General features: G+C 54.6%; 9 protein-coding genes across 9 annotated transcripts; 4 read left to right on the plus strand and 5 right to left on the minus strand.

The window, feature by feature from the left end:
• Positions 1 to 476: 476 nt before the first annotated feature.
• SETTUDRAFT_176536 (uncharacterized protein) lies at positions 477 to 3169 on the minus strand (the record flags this gene model as incomplete). Its single annotated transcript, XM_008025676.1, has 3 exons — positions 477 to 2748; positions 2801 to 2970; positions 3027 to 3169. The coding sequence occupies 3 exons, from the start codon at positions 3167 to 3169 to the stop codon at positions 644 to 646; spliced, it is 2418 nt and encodes an 805-aa protein (XP_008023867.1). The 3' UTR covers positions 477 to 643.
• A 191-nt stretch (positions 3170 to 3360) lies between these two features.
• Positions 3361 to 6292, minus strand: SETTUDRAFT_168351 (uncharacterized protein). The gene has a single exon (XM_008025677.1). It carries the CDS (start codon positions 6244 to 6246, stop codon positions 3463 to 3465), a length of 2784 nt encoding a protein of 927 aa, XP_008023868.1. The 5' UTR covers positions 6247 to 6292; the 3' UTR covers positions 3361 to 3462.
• A 587-nt stretch (positions 6293 to 6879) lies between these two features.
• Positions 6880 to 8146, plus strand: SETTUDRAFT_168352 (uncharacterized protein). The gene has a single exon (XM_008025678.1). The coding sequence runs from the start codon at positions 7054 to 7056 to the stop codon at positions 8080 to 8082; it is 1029 nt and encodes a 342-aa protein (XP_008023869.1). The 5' UTR covers positions 6880 to 7053; the 3' UTR covers positions 8083 to 8146.
• Positions 8147 to 8780: 634 nt separating this feature from the next.
• On the plus strand, positions 8781 to 10538 carry SETTUDRAFT_149031 (uncharacterized protein; the record flags this gene model as incomplete). The annotated part of the gene is made up of 5 exons (XM_008025679.1): positions 8781 to 8896; positions 8949 to 9458; positions 9508 to 9664; positions 9744 to 10076; positions 10134 to 10538. The coding sequence occupies 5 exons, from the start codon at positions 8781 to 8783 to the stop codon at positions 10536 to 10538; spliced, it is 1521 nt and encodes a 506-aa protein (XP_008023870.1).
• A 388-nt stretch (positions 10539 to 10926) lies between these two features.
• Positions 10927 to 11602, minus strand: SETTUDRAFT_38504 (uncharacterized protein; the record flags this gene model as incomplete). The annotated part of the gene is made up of 2 exons (XM_008025556.1): positions 10927 to 11456; positions 11512 to 11602. The coding sequence occupies 2 exons, from the start codon at positions 11600 to 11602 to the stop codon at positions 10927 to 10929; spliced, it is 621 nt and encodes a 206-aa protein (XP_008023747.1).
• Positions 11603 to 13013: 1411 nt separating this feature from the next.
• SETTUDRAFT_129294 (uncharacterized protein) lies at positions 13014 to 14716 on the minus strand (the record flags this gene model as incomplete). Its single annotated transcript, XM_008025680.1, has 2 exons — positions 13014 to 14196; positions 14272 to 14716. The coding sequence occupies 2 exons, from the start codon at positions 14714 to 14716 to the stop codon at positions 13049 to 13051; spliced, it is 1593 nt and encodes a 530-aa protein (XP_008023871.1). The 3' UTR covers positions 13014 to 13048.
• A 756-nt stretch (positions 14717 to 15472) lies between these two features.
• On the minus strand, positions 15473 to 16490 carry SETTUDRAFT_183899 (uncharacterized protein; the record flags this gene model as incomplete). The annotated part of the gene is made up of 2 exons (XM_008025681.1): positions 15473 to 15680; positions 15732 to 16490. One exon carries the CDS (start codon positions 16488 to 16490, stop codon positions 15939 to 15941), a length of 552 nt encoding a protein of 183 aa, XP_008023872.1. The 3' UTR covers positions 15473 to 15680; positions 15732 to 15938.
• A 317-nt stretch (positions 16491 to 16807) lies between these two features.
• Positions 16808 to 18042, plus strand: SETTUDRAFT_160342 (uncharacterized protein; the record flags this gene model as incomplete). The annotated part of the gene is made up of 2 exons (XM_008025682.1): positions 16808 to 16887; positions 16938 to 18042. The coding sequence occupies 2 exons, from the start codon at positions 16808 to 16810 to the stop codon at positions 18040 to 18042; spliced, it is 1185 nt and encodes a 394-aa protein (XP_008023873.1).
• A 591-nt stretch (positions 18043 to 18633) lies between these two features.
• Positions 18634 to 19860, plus strand: SETTUDRAFT_160343 (uncharacterized protein; the record flags this gene model as incomplete). The annotated part of the gene is made up of 1 exon (XM_008025683.1): positions 18634 to 19860. One exon carries the CDS (start codon positions 18634 to 18636, stop codon positions 19858 to 19860), a length of 1227 nt encoding a protein of 408 aa, XP_008023874.1.
• Between the last annotated feature and the right edge of the window lie 467 nt (positions 19861 to 20327).

The following is a 20327-nucleotide window of genomic DNA, read 5'->3' on the forward strand; positions in this document are numbered from 1 at the left end:
TCCGAGACATCCAAAGTGATTACTCGATCAGAAGTCTGATTCCTTCGTATTGCTGTCACGTTGCTCCTTTCTTCGATGGGTGAAAATACTCGCCCATTTATTTTGGTTGGAGTGGCCCGTTAAGGAGCAGCCGGACTACTGACTGCCGACGTTATGTCGCAGCATGATGGCATACTGGCAGATTTACCGGGAAGTCTACTGGAAATTTCATAAGCAATCCTGTGAGAGACATCCACACCATCCTCCTATATCTGTACCAGATCAACCGTTTAAAGCCTCCATCATGACCATTGCTATGCTAATTTCTTTTGCAGACGACTACACAAGCGTTCTACGAACATGACTGCTGCTAATCCTAAGATCCCGCTTGGTCTATATAGGACTTCGCATTGCATCACTTACTATGAGCCTTGCACTTCACCCGTCCGCATGCGTGCGCTACGTAGCCTTCCAAGTCAAATCAAGTCGAGTTAAGCCGATAATTGCTAAATCCGCTAAACGCATACGTACAGGTTGAATCTCCATCAGTCATCCATATATGCTGGATTTTAAAACACACACACACAGACAGACAGACAATATAGAATTCAGCACAAGTTTCTTCAATTGGCATTGGACTGAATATATAGTCTTAAAGGTGTTTTCAAGCCAGCAGCGCAAAAAGGAGATACGTCTTCTTCGCATAATCAGCCGCACTCCGCTTCAACCGCGTCACAGCCGCATCGTCGACATCGTGCAAATCCATCTTCTTGCTCACAGCCACAGCCGTGTCGTCGCCTGCAGCAGGGTCGATGAAGCGCTGAAGGTAGAAGATGTCAAAGAGGAGGTGCTTGAGTCTCTGTGCCTTTACCTCCGAAGATGAAGACGAAGAAGCGGCGTTTTCAGAAGAAAGAGGCTCGGTGTCTTCCTTGCTGCTTTCGTCTTTATCTCCCTCTTCGCCATCAGGTTTATCCTCCTTTTCGGGCTTCTCGGTGGTCTTAGTCGGTGTGCTTTGTTCCGGCGCTACAATGGCATCGGCATGCTGTTCAATAAGCCGGACTACTTCCTTGGCGACTCTGGTCTTCAAGACGGCTACGCTAGCCGGAGCCCAGAGATCGCTTCCCACAGCCGTCATTTTTTTATTCAGCTCGCGCAGGAACCGGAATGCGCTGGGCGATGGCTGGCTGGGTAGTGGCGGATGGCCTTCCCACAGGATGTAGCTATTGGATTTGAGCTTAAGCGATTTTGACAGCGCCGTTTTGTATGCTTCCAGCGTGGGCTCCGCGACAAATGATGTTAGAGTCAGGTGTAGCGGCTCGAGTATGTCGTTGGTAAAGGGAGATGCAGGCGGTGTAGCTCTGTCCTGGAGCTTCAGCTGCGGTATGCGATCGCCGATTTCCCTTATGACGCGGAGGATGAAGGTAGCCTTTTGGATGTTCGAGTCATTGCCATCTGATTCATTTGAAGACTTTGTAATCATAGAGAGACTTTTTCCGAGATTCTGCATGGCTTCGCTCAGGGCTTCTTGCGTGGATTCCTCCAGCAACTTTGGGTCGTCGTCGCTAAGCAGCGTTTGCTTTGAGTCGCCAACTTCGTCGTCGGATTCATCGCCAACATCGTCGGCAAAGGTGTCGTCCCAGCGTGCTTCCTTCATGCTCTTTACTATCCCTTTGACTTCCAGGACCGACGCCATCCAGTTGTCAAATGCAGATGTAACGCCGATGACAGGATCGTCTCGGCCTTGGTATGTGTTGAGTATGGTTGCCTTGAAAGACTGAGCGCCGTTATTGAGATCGGAAGCCTTGTCGAGTGTGCCCCAGAGAGTTAGTGCCGAGGTCGCTTGGGATGCAGTGACAGTGTCTAGCTGAGCCGTAAGTTCTCCAACAACAGTCCGCAGTCGGTCTGTCCGTGACCGCACAATGCTTTCGAGCTTGTCGTTCATCGTGTCGCGCAGGTCGTCAAGGATGTTGGCCGACTTGACGCCTGCCATGCGAGACCCCGACAGGATCCATGTTTCAATGAGTTCCTGCCGCAGGTTCGCAACCTCCTGCAATCGCTCTTCGCTCTCCAGCGTCTCCTTGACACCCTTGAGAAAAGCGGCAATGGCATCCCTGGACCAGCGGTGCAAAATCCGTTCGGCTTCTGGCCGCTGTAATTCATCGTGGCGCGGCCAGGGTGTGTAGTTCCGTGCCTCATCGCCAAGCCAACGGTCGTGCACGTCTAGATTCAGCTCATATAGGCCGCGGACGTCGCGATTCTGGATCAAGGGGTGCGTCTTCAGCTTTCCTAGTGCCTCTGCTAAGCGTCGCGGGAAGATTGTTTGGGTATCAAGGCACGTCTGGATGCACAGCTTGAGCGCATCGATACCATGCTTCGCAAGCTCATCACCACCTGCCCTCAATTCGCTGTTCATCCTGTCCAATCTCATCTTGTGAAAATGGTGCAACACATCGGTCGGCGTCGAACTTGTCGCAAGCGCATAGGCGGACATACTCTCGACTAATGTTGCCGTCTCGCCGCTCGGACTCGACAGCCGCTTATCGATCCTCCGCAAGAGCTTTCTTCGTACAGACAGGAGCCTCTCCCACAGCAGGTCCACGATGGGGGGCTTCGTTGCAGACTGACTGAGGGCCTTGTGGAGCAGTCGTGAGATGACCAGAACCTTTGCAATAAGCAAATACGACCCCTCTCTTTTCATAAGGCGTGTCATGACCAGAGGCGCATTGCGCAAGACCGAGAGTTGGGACGCCAGCGTATAGCGCTCCGCATCTGTCCTCTTGTCAACCCCATGCCCCCTCGCAATACAATGGTATAGACTGACCGCGACCCCGTATGTGTGCGTCCATATTTCCCGCATTGTTCGAGATCCTTTCCAGCCCTCTCGAGTTGCAATTCTGTCCTACTTTTGAAAGCTTGGTCTCGACTTGATCCATCCGTACTTCCATGTCGATGATCGTCTCGGCCGTGTCGAGGAGGCTGCGGTAACTTGCCCTACGTACTGTCAGCTCTGTCCCCTTGATTCCTTCATTGCATTGGGAAACCCGTACCCCACGAGCGACCGCAGCTTCTCACGATTCTCATCGGCATTGTTGCGCAGCTGCTGTTCGAGCTTACGAACCACAGGAATTGGGTATTGGAACGCGTCTTCCCACGTCTTGAAATTCCGTGGGTCTGGCGCTTCGGTCGCCATTATGGCCATTTTTTGGGACGCGCGTGTGGTGGTTGCAATGCTGCGCTGATTACAAGTCCGAATGTTACGTTTCCACTATCTGCGGCTTAGTCAGCCACCATATGCTCATGACCCCATGTGTCCATCTAGGAGGAACAATTAAGATACGTGATTCCAAAAACTTCTTGGCCTGTTCTTAACTGCCTAATGAACAACTGTATTGGTGTTGAAACCAGAATGTCTATCTCTAAGACGAAAGATGGTATCAAGGTTAAGCTCAGTAACTCCAACATAACCCAACTCCTGTGAACCATTTACTCCGTTTCTGTAGCATTGTTGCCCTCGCCCTCATCAGTTCTCCTCCTAAGCTCGCGCTCAACAGCTCTCAGCATGATCTGCGCATCATCCAGCGTCAGCTCTTCCCCGCCCCTCATACTTGCAAGCAATTCGGCAAATTCAGGGTCGTCAGGCTCAATGATTTCAACCCTCCGACCTTTGGCCTTTGCCTTTGGTGGGGGAAGAGGCAAAAAGGCCCGGTTCGTGCTTCCAAACTTGGCAATCATCTCTTCGTATTCGCCTTCTGGAGTGCTCTGGCTTGTGACGGCTCCGCCAGCGCCGAGGCGCCAGACATCCTCCTTGTCGTCGGTTTGCAGTTCATCGTCGTCAATCTTGACAGCCGTCCGTATGACAACACTGAAATCGCCACCACCTCCAACATCGAGGTAACCGAGAACGCCAGAGTACAGGCCCCTTCTCACCCCGTTCTCAACGTTCTGGAGAATCTCGCATGATCGCTTCTTGGGTGCACCAGTCATACTTCCTGCCGGGAGACTCTCGACAAATGCCTCGAAACCGAGGTATGGAACAGACTGCTTCATGGGCTTCTTAGATGCGTATCCCACGGGCTCTTGCCAGGCCTCAGCGGTGGTTGGCTTGTTGATGCCGCGAGGTACTGCGTCAACGACCGAAACTAGTTGCCAAAGTGTTTCGTACTCTTCAACCTCCATGAGCTGAGTGACACGGACATTCTCTGAGCCGTATACACCATGCAGTTGGTGTCGGGTGAGGTCGACAATCATGAGATTCTCTGCCCGCTCCTTGGATGAAGAAAGAATCTCGTGGGCCATTTCCGCCGTGACACCCGGTTTCTTCTGCACTGTGCCTTTGATAGGCCGGCATTGCGCAGTTTGTGACCTGTCCCAACTAATATACCTTTCCGGTGATGAACTCAGGACGTGCACGTTGTGAATCCGCATGTATGCGCTGAAAGGCGCGGGGTTCTGACTGGCCAAACGCTTGTAGAGGTTCCAGGAATGTTCATTGTCCTCTGAACGCGAGATTCTACAGGCTGTCGGTTTGCGAGCACGAACTTCGTTACGCGTGGTAAGGCAGAGTTCATAGCTCTGCCCGTCTGCTATAGCCTCCTGACAGGCACGAACCTTGTCGCAGTATTCGTTCTCAACAGCCTTGATCTGTTGGCATGATTCGATGTACTGGTTCATCGTACCGTGTGCTTCAAACGGGTCCACTTCTGCTACGACCGTCGAGCCCGGTGTGCTTTCCCGTGATTTCACACCAGCGTGGTCATAAATTCTTTCCGTTGCCTGTGCAACCCATTCTTCGTCAAAAGCACCGCGAATGCTTTGAACGTAAATCTTCTTGATCTGATGATCGAACACAATGCTCCGCGTAATGTACGCAAAGCAAATGTCCGGATAGGAGGCCTCATCATGGCCATGAACACCAATGGTTTCCAGACCAGCCTCGTACGATGCATACCCCATGAGTCCTCCCCAGAAAGGTGCCCATGTCGTTCCTTGTGGAGGTGTCGTGGGCTGGAGGCCTTTCATGACTTCTCTCACATACGGCCACGGGTCGTTCACGGTCCAATCGGTGTGTACTTGGTCCTTGCCATCTCTTAGTTCCATCCTCCGGGATCCGGCATAGTAGTGTAGGCGGAGGGTTTCTTCAGGGATGACAAAGCCGATGATGCTGTATCGGCCAGTGCCTACAGCCATGGGCACCAAGTTTGTCTGTAGGCCGGATTCAAGCACCAGCGCCTCGCCCCGCGTTAGTTCGAAAAGCTCACAGACATCCGCAACTGTGAGCCTTCCGCTCCCTGTAGTCGCGCAGTGAACGGTGGTAGGAGCCAGGTCTGGCAGTGATTGCCCATCGCCATGTGCAATCAGCGAAGCTAGCTCAAGAGGCGTGATAGTGTCACTGTCAAGGCTTGCCGCAAACCCTGCAGATGAGTATTTGTTCTGTTTTGTGGCGTGGAAGCCAAGCTCTCGTCGGAAATCCTCAAATGTCATTGGGGAAGACGGCGTGTTTGGCAACAGAGTGTGCTTGGGAATATTGCGGAACATGCGCTTTCGGTTCCAGGCCTGAGCGTCTTCCCACCAATTCTGGACAATGTGTTTTCCTTCTTCATTCGTGCAAATCGATTCGGGGTGAAATTGGACGCCCCAGAAGGGTTTCTGTATATGCTTGACGCCCATGAGTACAGCGCCGTTGCGTTCACTGTCAAAGTCCCACGCCAGTGGCTCGAGTTCGGGGCAAGTCTCGGTGGGCTCCCAGAGCTGCGTGGGATATCGTACAGCGCGCTTGCTTTGAATGGAGTGGCCAAGCTTGATGTGTAGGGAGTGATACTGGGTGGCCAAGAGACGCTCGACGCCCCGAAAGATGGACTGGCCGTTGTGTAGGACGGTTGTGATAATGCCATGCTTGGGTTCATCGAGTCGTACAGTATCGGCCCCAAACGCAAGGCACAGGGACTGGAAGCCCAAGCAGATACCAAGCACAGGAAGGAGTTGCTCATCTCGAAGTTTCCAGAGGTCTGTCATCAATCCAACATCTTGGTCGCATTTTGCCCAGCCAGGTCCAGGTCCAGCAATCACACCGTCAAAGGTCCGCAGATACTGCACAAAGGCCGACTCACCCTCCTCGTTCGCCTTTGTGAGGTTTGGATCATCGATGAACATTTTGATGACGTCCGCGTCCACATTCTGCTTGACCAGAGCAACGATGTTGTTGGAAAATGAATCGTAGGCGTCGAGGAACAATATTCTGGGGCGCTGAGTCAGAATCGCGGGTGCCATGGCTGTCTGTCACGTGCACGGCCCGGAACACTCGGGAGAGTAGAATAGGTTTTGTATACCGGTGGGATGCCCTGGGAAGTGCTGATGTCCGTGTTCCCGTGTGGATGCGGCTCGCTGCTGCGTCGCCTCTTTTTGAAAAGCTCGATGGATTGTTGATAGGGCTGAGGGTGTTATCCCGCGATAACTCCGGAGAATCGCCGCAGTGGGTCGAAATGGTGCCGAGAGGCCACCTTGGGGGTCTGCACGCGGCTGTGATGGACGATGCACCTGCGCAGTCGAGTAGAAGGTGGGCGTTGGAGAGAAGGGCAAGGCAAGAGAGAGAAAGAAGGTCGGTGAATGATAGCGATGTGATGGGACGCCACCGGGCCTGGGGGTCATATGCAGGGTCTTGTGCCCGAAAGCGTTAGAGGGCGCACCCGACGCCAGGAAGGCGCCCGTGGCCCTGAACGGGAAGGAAGCCACGGCCACGGGCTGCGGTGGTTGCAGCCTGCGCCTGTGCCTGCACCATTCCGCCCGCACGGCTGAAACAGGCCTGTTGCCACCTCCTTCCTGGCGCCCCCGCCGTCGACTGGAACTGGACGCCCAGAATCACCCGCCGGGATATCCATTCGGACTCGGGAAATAAGTCGCTAGCACTGGCACTGGAGTTTTTCTTATCGATTAGCATTTTGCCCATGGTACCGCCGCGCCTGAGTCGAGCGGGTGGTGGCACGCCCGGGCCCCCATCACCACCAAGAGTTTCTCACAGCGCCCGACACGTCGACCTCCTCTCCCAGGGCCAGCCGAGCGTCCCGTCCACCCAAAACCATGGCCTGGCTTAAGCGAAGAGCAGGCCCGTTGATTGTCCTGGGATCCTCGGCGCTAGGCGGCGCGGCATATCGACTGGCAAAGCCCCCAGATCCATCCGATGCCACCTTGAACCCCCACACCTTTACGCCCTACACACTCGTGGACAAGCAGCCCGTCTCGTCCACCAGTGCCATCTTCACCCTGCGCAACAGCAATGGCGTGTCCGACGCCGAGAGCCTCAGAGAAGTGTCGAAACGCAGCGTTTGGAGCGTGCAGATCAAGCAGCCGCAACTGCAGATCGCCCGCGCATACACGCCCCTCCCTCCAGCCGCTGAAACCAGGACAAAGGGCAACCATGAGCCCGAGTACATGAGATTGCTTATACGCCAGGAGACGGGCGGCGAGGTGTCGACCTATCTGCACCGTCTCCCGGAGCAATCAACCATTGAGCTGCGAGGCCCCAACACCGAGCTCAAGCTTCCCCGCGACATCATCGAGGTTATATTTATCGCGGGCGGGACAGGCATAGCGCCTGCCATGCAAGTCGCCCAAGCACTGGGAAGACGCACCGGAAGCAAGATGCACATACTATGGGCAAACCGGCGGCGTGAAGAGTGCATGGGCGGCGTCAGCGACGACAGCAGATACGAGAGTAATCCCCAGGATCGCAAAGGGTGGTGGAAGAGTATATTCGGCCCCAGTGCGCAAACACCGCTCGTCGAACAGGCCAGCGCCACGGACAAAGGCATCATTGTCGCCGAGTTGGACGCACTCAAAAGGCGCAGCGAGGCCGCCACCAGAGGCCTCACGGTCAACTACTACGTCGACGAGGAAAAGACATTCATCCAACCCAGCGAGATAGATAAGAGGACTAGGCGAAAGATGGAAGAGGCCGGTTCGCGGCTGATCATCGTATCTGGCCCGGATGGCTTTATAGAACACTGGGCGGGCAGGAAACTCTGGGCCAATGGAACCGAGATTCAGGGTCCGTTGGGAGGCCAGCTAAGCCGCATGGACCTAGGTGAGTGGAGAGTGATCAAGTTATGAATGAACGTACGTGCGTTCCCTAAATGACACCGGTTCCTCTCACGCCTCCGACCGGAGTAACACCTGCTAGCGCGTGATGGAACCCAGCGAATACACGGCATTTGCAACCACATAGACTCGAGCATTTATGCGACACATCTGCATGTCTTCTCTCTTGACACATGGCACCAAAATGCTCCACAGACCAGTCACAACTGCCGTCAAAAGACCACGGTCAAGACTAGTCTCTTATGTGCGTCGGTGTTATACTCGGGCGGCACATTATCGATCCAATTCCGGTATAACCAACCGTTTGATGTGCCCAAACGAGCCTGGGAGAAGGGAATAGTTCCGCGCGCTGAATAATTCCACGATTTGTGACATGGCGTATTATCAGATCGACGTACGCTTTCCAGAAGTGACTTTTTGTTAGTCAAGGCTATCTCTTTTTCCGTCGTATATCTTTTTTTTTATCTCTTTCCTCTTTGCACACCATCATGACTGCAGTCTGACCTGCTTTTTTTCTTGTTTTTGGTTTCTTTTTTGTCCCTCATAGCCATCACGCGACAGGCCTGCGACACATGGCGACTGATAATCCAGATGCCGAGCTCGGCACTATTACACATACGCAGCCAATAATAACGGAAAAGGATCCCAACGACCGGCCTGAATGCTTTGCATCGCTCTTCCAGGAATGTCTGTTCGTCGCGTCGGTGACCATGGCGGTCGCCATGACGAGCTTTTTGCAGGGCGCCATCACCGTCATGAGCTCGTTTGCAGCACGTGATTTGCACATGACCAATGCCGAGACGACATGGATGAATGCCTCAACATCGTGAGAATGTCTTTGGAGTGAGAAAGATGCCTGAGCTGATTTTTTTGTACAGTCTCACTGCAGGAGCACTGCTGCTTTTCTTCGGCAGCGTGGCTGATCTGTTTGGCCGAAAATCCATGTTCATCGGCTCCATGTTTCTCTTTGCCGTCTTCAGCCTGGGAGCCGGTTTCTCGAAAAATGGCATCACGCTCGACATTCTGTGTGGTGTTCTAGGCATCTTTTCGGCCTCCGCTGTGCCGCCCGCTCAAGGTATGCTGGGCGTCATCTACGAGAAGCCCAGCAAGCGGAAGAACAGGGTGTTTGGTTGCTTCAGTGCGGGAAACCCCATGGGTTTTGTGTTCGGAACCATTCTCTCGGGTCTCTTTACTCAGGTCTTTAGCTGGAGAGCTGCCTTCTACCTGCTGGCGATCGTGTACCTGGTTACGAGCATTGTGGCCATCTTCACGGTCCCCAGAGACACGACGCCAAAGCAATCGCTGAATGCAGAGACCATCAAGAAGCTCGACTTGCCGGGCACTGCGCTGACCATCTTTGGCATCGGCATGTTCTGTGCTGCACTAAGGTATAGCTCCAGAGTCACGCTCGTCGTGGCCCAGGCTAACATCTGACAGTCTCGGTGGCACCGCACGAGAGGGCTGGAAGACGCCCTATGTTCTCGTTCTACTGATCCTAGGCGCCCTTCTCATCATTGCATTTGTCGTCTGGGAATTCAAGTATCCATACTCGATGATCGACATGAAGATCTGGTATGACCGCGACTTTTCTCTCGTAAGTTCCTCCTACAATCTACATACATACATACACGCATGCATCCCGATCTGCATACTCACACTACGCGATACAACAGCTCATCGCCATCCTCAGCTTCAGCTGTCTCGCCTTCCCGGTCTTGTACTTCTGGATCGCACTGTATTTCCAGACACAGCTCGGCTACAGCGCGCTGATGACGGGCGTGCACCTCCTCCCCATGGTCGTCATGGGCGTCACCACCAACGCCATTGTAGCCCTGATCCAGCACAAAGTCTCCAACAAGCTGATTGTCGGTGTCGGCACAATCACACTAACAGCAGCCTGTGTCCTTGCCGCCGTACAGCGAAAAGGCGATTCCTACTGGGCGTTTTCGTTCCCGGCGTTTTGCCTGTGTGTCGTGGGCATCGATACCCAGTATATCGTTGCGAATGTAAGTCTCCACACACTCTCCCCCCCCCCTTTCTACCATGACATTGACGTGGAATAGATGTACGTCATCTCGTCGATGCCACGCAACAAGCAATCCATGGCGGGCTCACTCCTGCAAACCGTTTCGCGCCTCTGCACCGCAATCACATTTGGCATCGCAACCGCCATCTTCGACGCCGTGCAAAAGAGCCCCGCGAAATCCGGTTACTACGCTAACAACGCCGTGGAGCCCTACGCCGCCGTCTTCTGGTGTGCAGCTGCAGTCGCGTTCCCGGGTATCTTTCTTGTTCCCTTTTTGCGTATCCAGACGCAGGGCCACGCCGGCGACACGGGGCGCGTCAACGCGCAGGAGACGGATGAAGAGCGGGCGGAGAGCGTCGAGGAGGGCAGTGTGGATGCGGAGAAGAGCGTGCGGTATGTGCTTGGCAGTGATGGGAGCGAGAAAAATGGCGTGTCGGCGTGACGAGAGGGATGGAGGAGAAAATGGAAGAGATGAGAGGAGCATGGTTGAACAGCAAATTGCCATGATTGTACATACAAAAATGAAATTGAATGTGGAAAATGAGATATTTTGGAAAAAAAAAGAGAAAGCGTTTCTGGATGTGAATTGATGGGACGAAGAAGAAGAAGAAGAAGAAGTTGGATATATGTGTATATGTACTGTAGAATGTTGGATATCACTGATACAAAACAGGGTTATGCACGAAATCCCGAGTCACGAAACCTCCCCTCCCCCCTCCCAAAAAAAAGAAGAAGAAAATACAATACAATACAATGCCAGAATAGATAGAAAGAAGAAAAGTGGTAGATAGTGAAAGAAGCTGAAGAAAGACAAGAGAAAAAAAAGGGGGTCAAGCCGAAACATCCATTGTATCTCCCTCTTGCTCGGGCTCGGCCTCGCCAGCCCTCAGCATCTCCACCTCCAGCCTCAACCTCTCGATTTCCTTCTCCTGGGCCTTCATTTTCTCGAGGGCCATTTCGATTAATCGCGCTTTATTCACGGTTTTCTTTTCGCCGGCAACACTTGATTTTGCGGTTTTCTCGGCGTCACCACTACTACTAGTGATGCTGCTCTTGTCGGCAGCAGCAGCAGCAGCGTCGTCATCGGGGCTGCCGCGCATGACGACAAAGCACGTGGTTCCGCTGCCAAAGGTGACTTCGCCGTCGAGCAGGAACTCTGCGAGATCGACCATTGCGTTTTTCATGCGGTCGCGGCGGGCCTGCTCGGCGGCGCGGTGCGTCGCGCGCTTCATCATGACGCCCGTGGCCATGGCGGCGCTAAAGTGCAAGCCCATTTCTAGGTGCTGGCCCGAGGAAATCAGTTCGTAGTTTGATTTGGAGGCGAGCAGGTCGGCTTGCGGGGTGGTTACGCCGCCGGCTCCTGTGACGTGTTAGAAAGGTTGTGGGATTGACGTGGTCACGGGACTTTTGCGTACCATTGCGATCAGCAGGGGCAATGCTGCTGCTTCTTCTGGCGATGGCGACTTTGTTTGGCGGTGCGGACGAGGCGTGGGATATTAATAACATAGTGCTCGCTGAACCTGCGGTGATGGACGATGACCTGATGGAAGAAGCGGCAGGCGAAGCAATGGATGGCGTCGTTGTGGACGGGGTTCTGACTGGCGGTACATCATGTATGGGTATTTGGACTGGTTGTATTTGCTGCGGCGGTGGTGGTGGCGGCTGCACGGGCTGTACATTTTGGTGGTGATGTTGCTGTGCGCTCTCTCTAACCGGACTATATCGTCTTCTCTTTTTGAATATCTGTGGCCAAGTCCTACTCAGCGGCCCCCGATGTCCGCCCTCATTTCGGTCGCTAACCGGCGGCATGGCTGGCTGTGGATAAGGCTGCATTATTTATTCCAGTTGGCACAATGGCAGAGCGGATAGACGGCCTTGTGGGCTTTGCGAGAGGGTACGAAGATTGTCCCGCCAACCAAGGCCTATATTAGATATCAGAGGATGGGTGCGGCTAACATGGATACACTAATAGCTGGATGCGTCGAACTAGGCGCCTGCCCAAGGGATATGACAAATAGACGGTGCTGGGCCAGAGACGTGTCGTCAGCAAAGAGACGTGCGCAAACGTCGGAAAAATGGACACGGAGCGAAGCCACGGGACTGAGGGACTTGGGCGTGGTGAGCAGCGTTGGGTATGTAGGCCGGGCGGTGGCAGTGGCAGTGTCAGTGTCAGTGTCAGAGTTGCAGGCGGGTAACGGGGAGCTTGTGCGAGTGGACGGATGGGCGTTGGCCTCAGTGTGCGGGTCGGGCGCTGGGCGATCTGGAACCAGTCCCGCGCGCCATGCTTGCGCATGATGCGACAAAAGCAAATGGGGATGCAGCGACAGTGGAGGACTGGGGGGGGGGGAAGTGAAGCTTTGGCTGGGGGGATGTGGAGGTGGAGGTGGGCAGCGCGGGCGGCAGCCAACCACGCGGCGCCGCGTGAGCACATGGGCGCCAAGCCATGGATGCGTGACGGTCGACGCCCCTGTCTCAAGACAAAGAGCGCCGAGTGCTGGGGGAAGGGGAAGTGTTGGCGATGCACACACACAGCGCGACATCGACGAGCCTCCGCCGTGGGTGCCAGGCATCGAGCTCCGCCATGCGCCGCTGCGGGGAGATCTGCTGCTTTCACGCCTTGGACGTGATCCCCGCGAGCAATGGGCGTCGAGCATCATCGCACGTGTGCCGCCTCTGCTCGATGCCCATGGAGCCGTTTTAGCATCCCTGCCGTCGACCTCTTGCTTGTCATCACCACATGTCAGACAGAGCCGGAGCGTCCCGTATAACATGCCGTAAGCCGTTGACCATGTTGATGTTGCCATCAACATGCCTGCGCCTGCGGGTGGGGGCTCTTATCTATCGGGAGTCAGTACTATGTCCGCCCAGCGCTTTCATATCAGATGCACACACTGGCAAAAAACGAACTATCAATTTCCGCTAGTGCATGTACGCCTTGGACAGCCCTGCACGCTACGTCGAGCTGTTCATCCTGCTGACCATTTCAGAGCTCTCAAGGCTCTCTTTTGTCTTCGCATGAGCCCCGGGCACGTACTCTAGGTCCTCGTCCTCTATATCGGTATCCAACTCCTCTTCGCTGAGCATCTTCGGGTTCAGAGCGAATGCGCCCTTTGGCACAAATGTGCTGGCTAGAACCAGCGCCGATATAATGGTAAACTGCACGCCAGCCACGTTCAAGATGGCCCCGTGAATCTCCTCGTTGTTGCGATCGGATATGCGGTCAATATACGTTCCGAGCGATGCCGAGGCAATGGCATACGTAACAATGTACGTGCTGTAGAGGAATGCCATGACTGCTCCTAGTGCTGACACGTTTTGCGTCTTGGACTCGATCCGGGCAAGTGATGCTTGGATATAAGCCGCTAGCGACACGTCGCCCGCTGCCCATCCGAAGCTGATGGGCAAGAAGGTCGCTCCCACAATCCAGGCTTGAGCCACGTCGTTCTGCGGCGGGCGCCAGAAGGGCAGATACCACACAATGAGGAGAGCGAGCGCGTCGATTCGGAGCCATGGTATGGGCGTCTGCACCAAGTTTGTAAACATGAAGACGAACAGAGCTCCCAATAGCTCTCCAAAGTTGGATCCACCAACAATAATTTGCGACCAGGCCGAGTTGCCAAAGTATCGCCGCGCCACTGCAGGCGCAATGGCGTTTTCCAAGTACCGGTGGGCATAAAGCGCAACAGCATATCCAGGCAGCAGCCAGATGAACTTGCGATGCGTGAAGATGATTTGAGCGCCGGTTCCAACAGACTCGAAGAAAAGGGAGAAGCCGCTTACAACGGCCTTGACGTAATTAGGCTGGCCCTCCGAGACCAAAGCCCTGCACTCTTTCGGTATGCTGTCCTCGTGGATGAAGTACCAAAGTATCGATGCGGCCGCAAAGAAGATGGGCGTGATGATGAAGCTAAAGTTGTTGCCGAAGCGAGGAATCAGGGCAAGGGCCGTACAGAAAGCACCGGCTGTTCCACTCGTTTCGTAGAATATATGCACCAATGCGTCCATCCGGCGGAGCTTCTGGACATTGCCGCCTACGAGGTCTCGGGGTATAACGCGTCGGATCAGTTCCACCATGCCGTAGACTATGCCGCAAACACAGACTATGGTAGTCAGCAAGTGTAGATGGCACTTGAGCATCGAGGCGCTCATTTGGCTGCTGCATTGCATCTACTTACATATGGGTATCATGGCGTCCGTGTTGTAATCGCCGTAGTAGCTAAAGTCGTCCTTGGGCCATCCGCGTGGCACAAACTTGCCACCAGTGGCAGCATCCAGTATGAGCAAAAGACTACTCGTGAATGCAAATATAAGTATCGCACAGGCCAGCACGTTCTTGGTCGGGTACCGCTTGATCAGTGGTGCAATTAAGATGGATCCTATGCATTGAAAGGCCTGGTTGAGCCCTGTCAGAACCCCGACTCGTTGGAAGGTGATGGAAATGTGCGTCTTTTTTTCAAGTTCGTCGTATCGATTCGTGGCGAGCGCGATGACGGATCCGTTGAAAGCCTCGAGCCCAAACTTGTACATCATGATGCCGGCGATGTAGATGGCGATGTTACGGCGCTCCAAGGGCGTGTATATGTGCCATGTTTCCCGAACGACGGCGACAGGCCGGACCATGGTGGCAATCAGAGCACTAAAACGTGCTGTGACAGTGCTACGGAATGCAGGATTGAGCCTGCAAAAGCGGAGGGACCCTGTTTATACGTCCAAGATGCCGGAACGGTGGTGTTGATGTCACAGCCAATGGGGCGGAGAGAGGCGTGCATGTGGAGTTGGCGGTACGCTATGGGCTTGGGCGAAAAGTTACAGGATACGACACCCGCATTGGAGACGGCAAGGCGTTTCACGAACCCATCAGTTGGTGCTCTTGGAAAAGGTCGGCGTTGTGCCTCCAAGGGCCAAGTTGGTCTACTGCACGCCCCTAGGCCCAATCAAGCCCGGCGTCCTCGTTAGATACTGGCCAGTCAGACCCCCCACGTGTCTTACACCCAATGTCTGGGCACGCCCCGCCCGTCGCCCACACGAGCAACATGGGCTGAGCAGGGCGCTACAGACAAAGGATAATCGTCGACAAGCTCTCGAGTATTCACATACCAGGTATTTACTACGTGTAGCATTGCAATGTTTCGTACATGGAAAGGCCCTGGCTCGAGACATCCGAGGTCAGGCCAAGACAAATGGATTCCGACTTTCCGGCAACATGAACGGATTCCGGAAATCACCTTGAACCATACTTGGATGAGTTGCGCAACAGCTCCACGATTGACCCCTGCCATCACACACCATCCTGGCTGTGCATCGGCAGTGGAGGACGACCGGGCCATAGATGGAAGAATTGACATGGTATTGAGGGTTCCTGCATTAGGCTGGTGGGTCCCCTTCAATCCATAACAGTCGACTTGATAGTGAAGAACGACATGCGGTAGCTGATTCGAGTTATAGAGTATGACATGGCGTCGCATAGACACCACGAATACCAATGCACAATTAGCAGACAAACGCCACAGACATGTTGGCTGGTCGGAATGCGGCAAACGAGGGGCGGGGAGGACGACTGTCGTGTGGATATTCTGGCAGTCTTCTGTTTTACATCAGCCGAAGATCCAGACTGTGGACTAGTGCATAGGCTGACCTGCTCGTGCCCAGCCTTTACATGAATTTGGCATCGTGGGCCCTTGCAACCATCTATTTGGGCCTCCCACACTAGCGCATTACTGGGTTTGGGTTGTGGCCAGACAGCAGCCACAGCCGCTAGATCAAGACTTGAAGTCCGGCGCCAATGCATCTCGCATGCCGCAGATATACGCGTGCTTTGGTGAAAAACGAAGCGGCAAAGGCCTTATTCCGAATCATGTTCCTGGTAGCGCCGGGCCTCCTTGGCCTTGTCCAGCTTCTCTTCATCTTCAGCCTCTCTCTTGGCAAGACTCTCGCGCATTCTCTCCTCTTGTTTCCTCCAGTGGCTGCCTTCCTCGTAGTCTTCACTGATGCCCAGCGCTTTGCGCAGCCTCTCGCTCTCTTCCATCTTGGCTTTGGCCAGGTCGTGTACCTGATGCGATTTGAGCCGTTTTGCGTTGGGGCCCATGTCTTTGCCGTCTTTGCGTTCCTGGTCCAGCTTGCGACGCAGCCCCTCACACTGGTCGTCGATTTCATCCTCGTCGACGCCCTCTTCCTCGAGCTTGTCGCGCAGCTCCAGGACCTTGACTTCGATTTCGCGCTTCGCTTCGTGCTCGAGGATCTCGGCGTCTGGCTGTCTGGGGCGGTGCTTGGCCTGGTCCCATTCCTTTGGATATGGCTGCATCTTGTCGCGTGGTCTGAGGAGCGACCGGTTTTTCTGCACGTAGCCAGAGGTGCCACTTCCTCTTGGGGTAGTGAGGCCCACGTTGTCGGCCATGGTCTGTATTCTGGGGGTGGTGATTGACCGTCTCGTATAGGGTTGCAGGTGGTGCAGGTGGGCAGGACAGAGACGCGGTCGGGGGATGGTTTGCGGAGACTTCGGGGGTGCGGCGAGGCCCGAGCTTGCCTAGTGACGGAATCACAGCTGCCCCACCAAAACTTTCCGTGGAATGTGAAGACTCACACAGCAATGGCGCCGCCACCTTGCCCGATACACGTTCACAGCCGTCTTGGATATTCGCTTGCGCCCATACATCGACCACCATGAGCGCACAGGAGACAGCAGGCGACAACATCGGAGATGGCCCAGCGGAAATGGGCTACAGAGAGTTGCCCTTTCCCCCAGTCACCAAGCAGCACATCTTGAATTGCTCATACCACAATTGGCACCCAAAGTCAGTCGTCCCGCCCTTCCTTGAAATATTCTCGAGTCTAACCCTACTAGATACCGCGCAGTGACGCCCAAAGCGCGTCTCGTGCCTCTTCCGCCCGCCTTCCTTGAATACCTCCGCGCAGACGGCATTGTCCTGCCCCCCGAAGAGAACGACAATCCGTCGTGGTCAGACAACGACAGCGGCATCTTCTCGGGCGCCGACAACAACGACGACGAGGCCGAGGAGAGTGTAGACCCAAGCGCAGAGTGGCGCGACACGCACGAAGCCATTGAGCGCACCATCGAGGAGCTGGGCGGCAAGGTCGCACCCAAGCTCAACTGGAGTGCGCCAAAGGACGCAACCTGGATAGCAGCAACAAACAGCATGGAATGCCGCACGCCAAACGACATTTACCTACTGTTGAAAAGCAGCGACTTTGTCACGCACGACCTTGCCCACGCCTTTGATGACACGGCCGATGGATCCACGACGTCAGACGCAGCGATACCGTACCATCTCGTTCTGCGAAAGTGGATAACTCTCAACCCGAGTGTCGAGTTTCGATGTTTTGTGCGCGACCGGCGGTTGATCGCGCTGTGCCAGCGGGACCTGAATCATTTTGATTTCTTGTTCAAGATGCAGGACAAGTTACGCGACACCATCCAGGCCTTCTTCGACGCCAAGCTGCGCGATACCTTTCCCGACCCAAACTTCACCTTTGACGTCTACGTACCGCCACCCCACGACAAGGTGTGGCTAATGGACTTTAATCCGTGGGCCGTACGGACAGATCCTCTAATCTTCTCGTGGATGGAACTGCTCACCATGGAGGTACCCGAGACAGCACCGACCGAGGAGACGAGTGTGCGTTTGCAGATAGCTCAACCGGGAGAAACGAGCGATGCTGTTCCCGTAGCGAGCGATGCACACGAAGACGACAGCTCAGATGACGATGACATCGAGGAGCTATGGCAGCCCGAGTTCCGCCTGGTAAGGAGAGACGACCCCGAGGCGTACGGCTTCACGACGCCGCAGTACAGCGCTCACAAGCTGCCCAAAGACGTGGTGGACGCGAGCAGGGGAGGAGAGGGGCAGCTAAGAGAGTTTGCGATGCAGTGGGAGCAGGCACAGAAGTTGGCCGAGCAACAGAGGGCAGAAGATAGCGACGACGATTAGAGTGGCGTGGGCGGTAGGCTAGGTGTTGGTGCTCACAAGTAAACATCACTCGAGCAACACGACACGTGCAATGTCAAGATGACTATTCCCTCGACTCCACTCGGCCTACAAAGAGTCATCGGCTGTGACAGCTTGGCGTGAAGCAGCACCGGGTGTAGGGGCATGATTGGGCGGTGCGGCCATGTGCCTCGGGAAGTGACTCGCCTTGTCGCGTGAGGCTCGCGGCCCGCCACCGTGACTCGCTCATGCAGGGCACTTGCTTGTTTCACCGCCGCGCACCCCACACTTCCGATTCGACAACACGACATGTCCACGCCAACGCCGTCTGAGTTGGCCGTTTCTTGGTGTACCGCTCATCGCATCTGCTTTAAGACGAAACCTCTCCAGCTGCCCTAGGCTCTGTCGGCGTCCTGTTTCTCCATGGTACTCGCCGCTCGAGCTAGAGAGCCACCTACAAGCATCCACACGAACAACCTACAACGCGTGCCTGAACATCGCGTGCAACACCAGCCTCTTCTACCCTGCTCTTTTCACTCGACATACGACCCAATCACCCAAGGCAGGCCCTTGACGAACCCCTGCTTTCCCAACATGGACGTCCCGTGCAACACCTACAGCGGCTTCTTATCCCTACCCACCGAGATACGATGTCAGATTTACGACTATTTGCTCGCTGAGCCATACGCCATTACCATTAGTGCAGGATATACTACATGTCGAGGTAGCGGGCTGCGAGACTGCGCCCGCAAGACGGAAATCCCAGGCTTGCCACCGAACCTCGTACCGCTGGCACGACGCCGACACGATGCCTCCCTTCTTTCCGTCGCGAAGCCCCCCACCATCGCCATTGACGGTGGAAACATTGATGATATCGAGGGGGAGAAGCTGGGACTTCCAGCACCATTGGCCTTGTCATTGACTTCTCGGTTGGTGAAAGACGAGCTCAGCGATTGTATACGGAGACGAAGACATATTCTCCAGGCACGCTCTTCAGTCGATACGGATGGTGTCCCTCAAGACGATGGAGAGAGTAGAGAAGGGCTGTCACTCTATGTGTCATACCCGTACGGGGTGGTGGTGCTCAAAAGCCAGTATCCCTACCTGCTGAAGCAAGCTCGGAGAGTATACATCTCTGGATATTATACTGCTGCTCAGGAAGAAGAGCCCATGCCCTCCGATCCAAGCGACACGGAGCATTTAACACCATCCAGCAGCATCGCAGCAAATTCATTCAACACCCCGGCGTCGGGTCCTACAACGAGCTTTTTGCGAGCGTCAGGCCCCTCGGCCAGACGACCTGTCCGCCATGGTGCCTCTGTCAATTCGTCCCGTCCACGGCTCCGCATGGGCGTACCACTCCCGCGAGAGTCGCGCCGCTCGTCAAACATAGCCATAGCATTTCCTCCCTTCTCCAAATCCACCGCAAACCATGCTCCCACGGCTCTCGCTCACCTCATATCAACACTGTTCCCCAAAGATGTCGCACCCCTTACCAAGTTCACAGCACGCATCCTCTTCCCCGGCGAAAACACATACGGCAGTGTCTGGGGCGATGACAACAGTCCCGTGACTCACATCCTACGCAGCATCTGCGGCGGAAAAATCGACATGAAGGTCCTCCGGTGTAATCTAGGCACAGGCCTCAGACTGACAGCCCGACCAAAACCCGAGACGCGGATTGTGAGCACGAGCTGGGTCAATTGGAAAAAGGGGGATTTCATGGCTGCAGATAGTCTCGGTACTGGACGGAGAACAGTGGGGACGTTGGGTGTGAGTGACTTGGACGGCTTTCTCATGGGCGATGAATCTTGTCCTTGATACCAAGTACGACTGGGTGTTCCGTGTTGCAAGACATAGTTGCTGAGCAAATTCATGGAATTTATAATACTTGAGGCATACAGAAGAAGCGTATTCAACAGCTAACCTGTTCAACTGCACCAGAACACTCCACTCCAGTGATACCAAGCGTTTCGAGACCCCCGCACGAACCGAGCCGCCAGCACCTTACGGGCTTAGGCACAATCACCCGAATCACATCAGTTTATTATCATATTAGACACTGCAGACAAAACACCAACGTCAAGTTTTCTAGAATAGGTGTAATTTTTGTTAAATATATACAAATCCCTTACAAGAAACTAATTACAGCAAGTTTTAAGACGTGCAGCGTGCGCGCTGTGGAGCTATAAGCTATAAGAGCAGATAGTCAAGACACGTCTCTGTAACGATGTTACAACTTCGCCAAGTATTGAGCCAATCCCAGAGCCGGATCGGAGGAAGTACCT

The sequence above is a fragment of the Exserohilum turcica genome (genome assembly GCF_000359705.1).
Source record: "Exserohilum turcica Et28A unplaced genomic scaffold SETTUscaffold_15, whole genome shotgun sequence".
NCBI classification, from domain to species: Eukaryota; Fungi; Ascomycota; class Dothideomycetes; order Pleosporales; family Pleosporaceae; genus Exserohilum; species Exserohilum turcicum.

Coding starts and splice junctions, on each gene's coding strand:
- SETTUDRAFT_168351 (XM_008025677.1), bottom strand. CDS start 6,246: ATGGCACCCGCGATTCTGACTCAGCGCCCCAGAATATTGTTCCTCGAC.
- SETTUDRAFT_168352 (XM_008025678.1), top strand. CDS start 7,054: ATGGCCTGGCTTAAGCGAAGAGCAGGCCCGTTGATTGTCCTGGGATCC.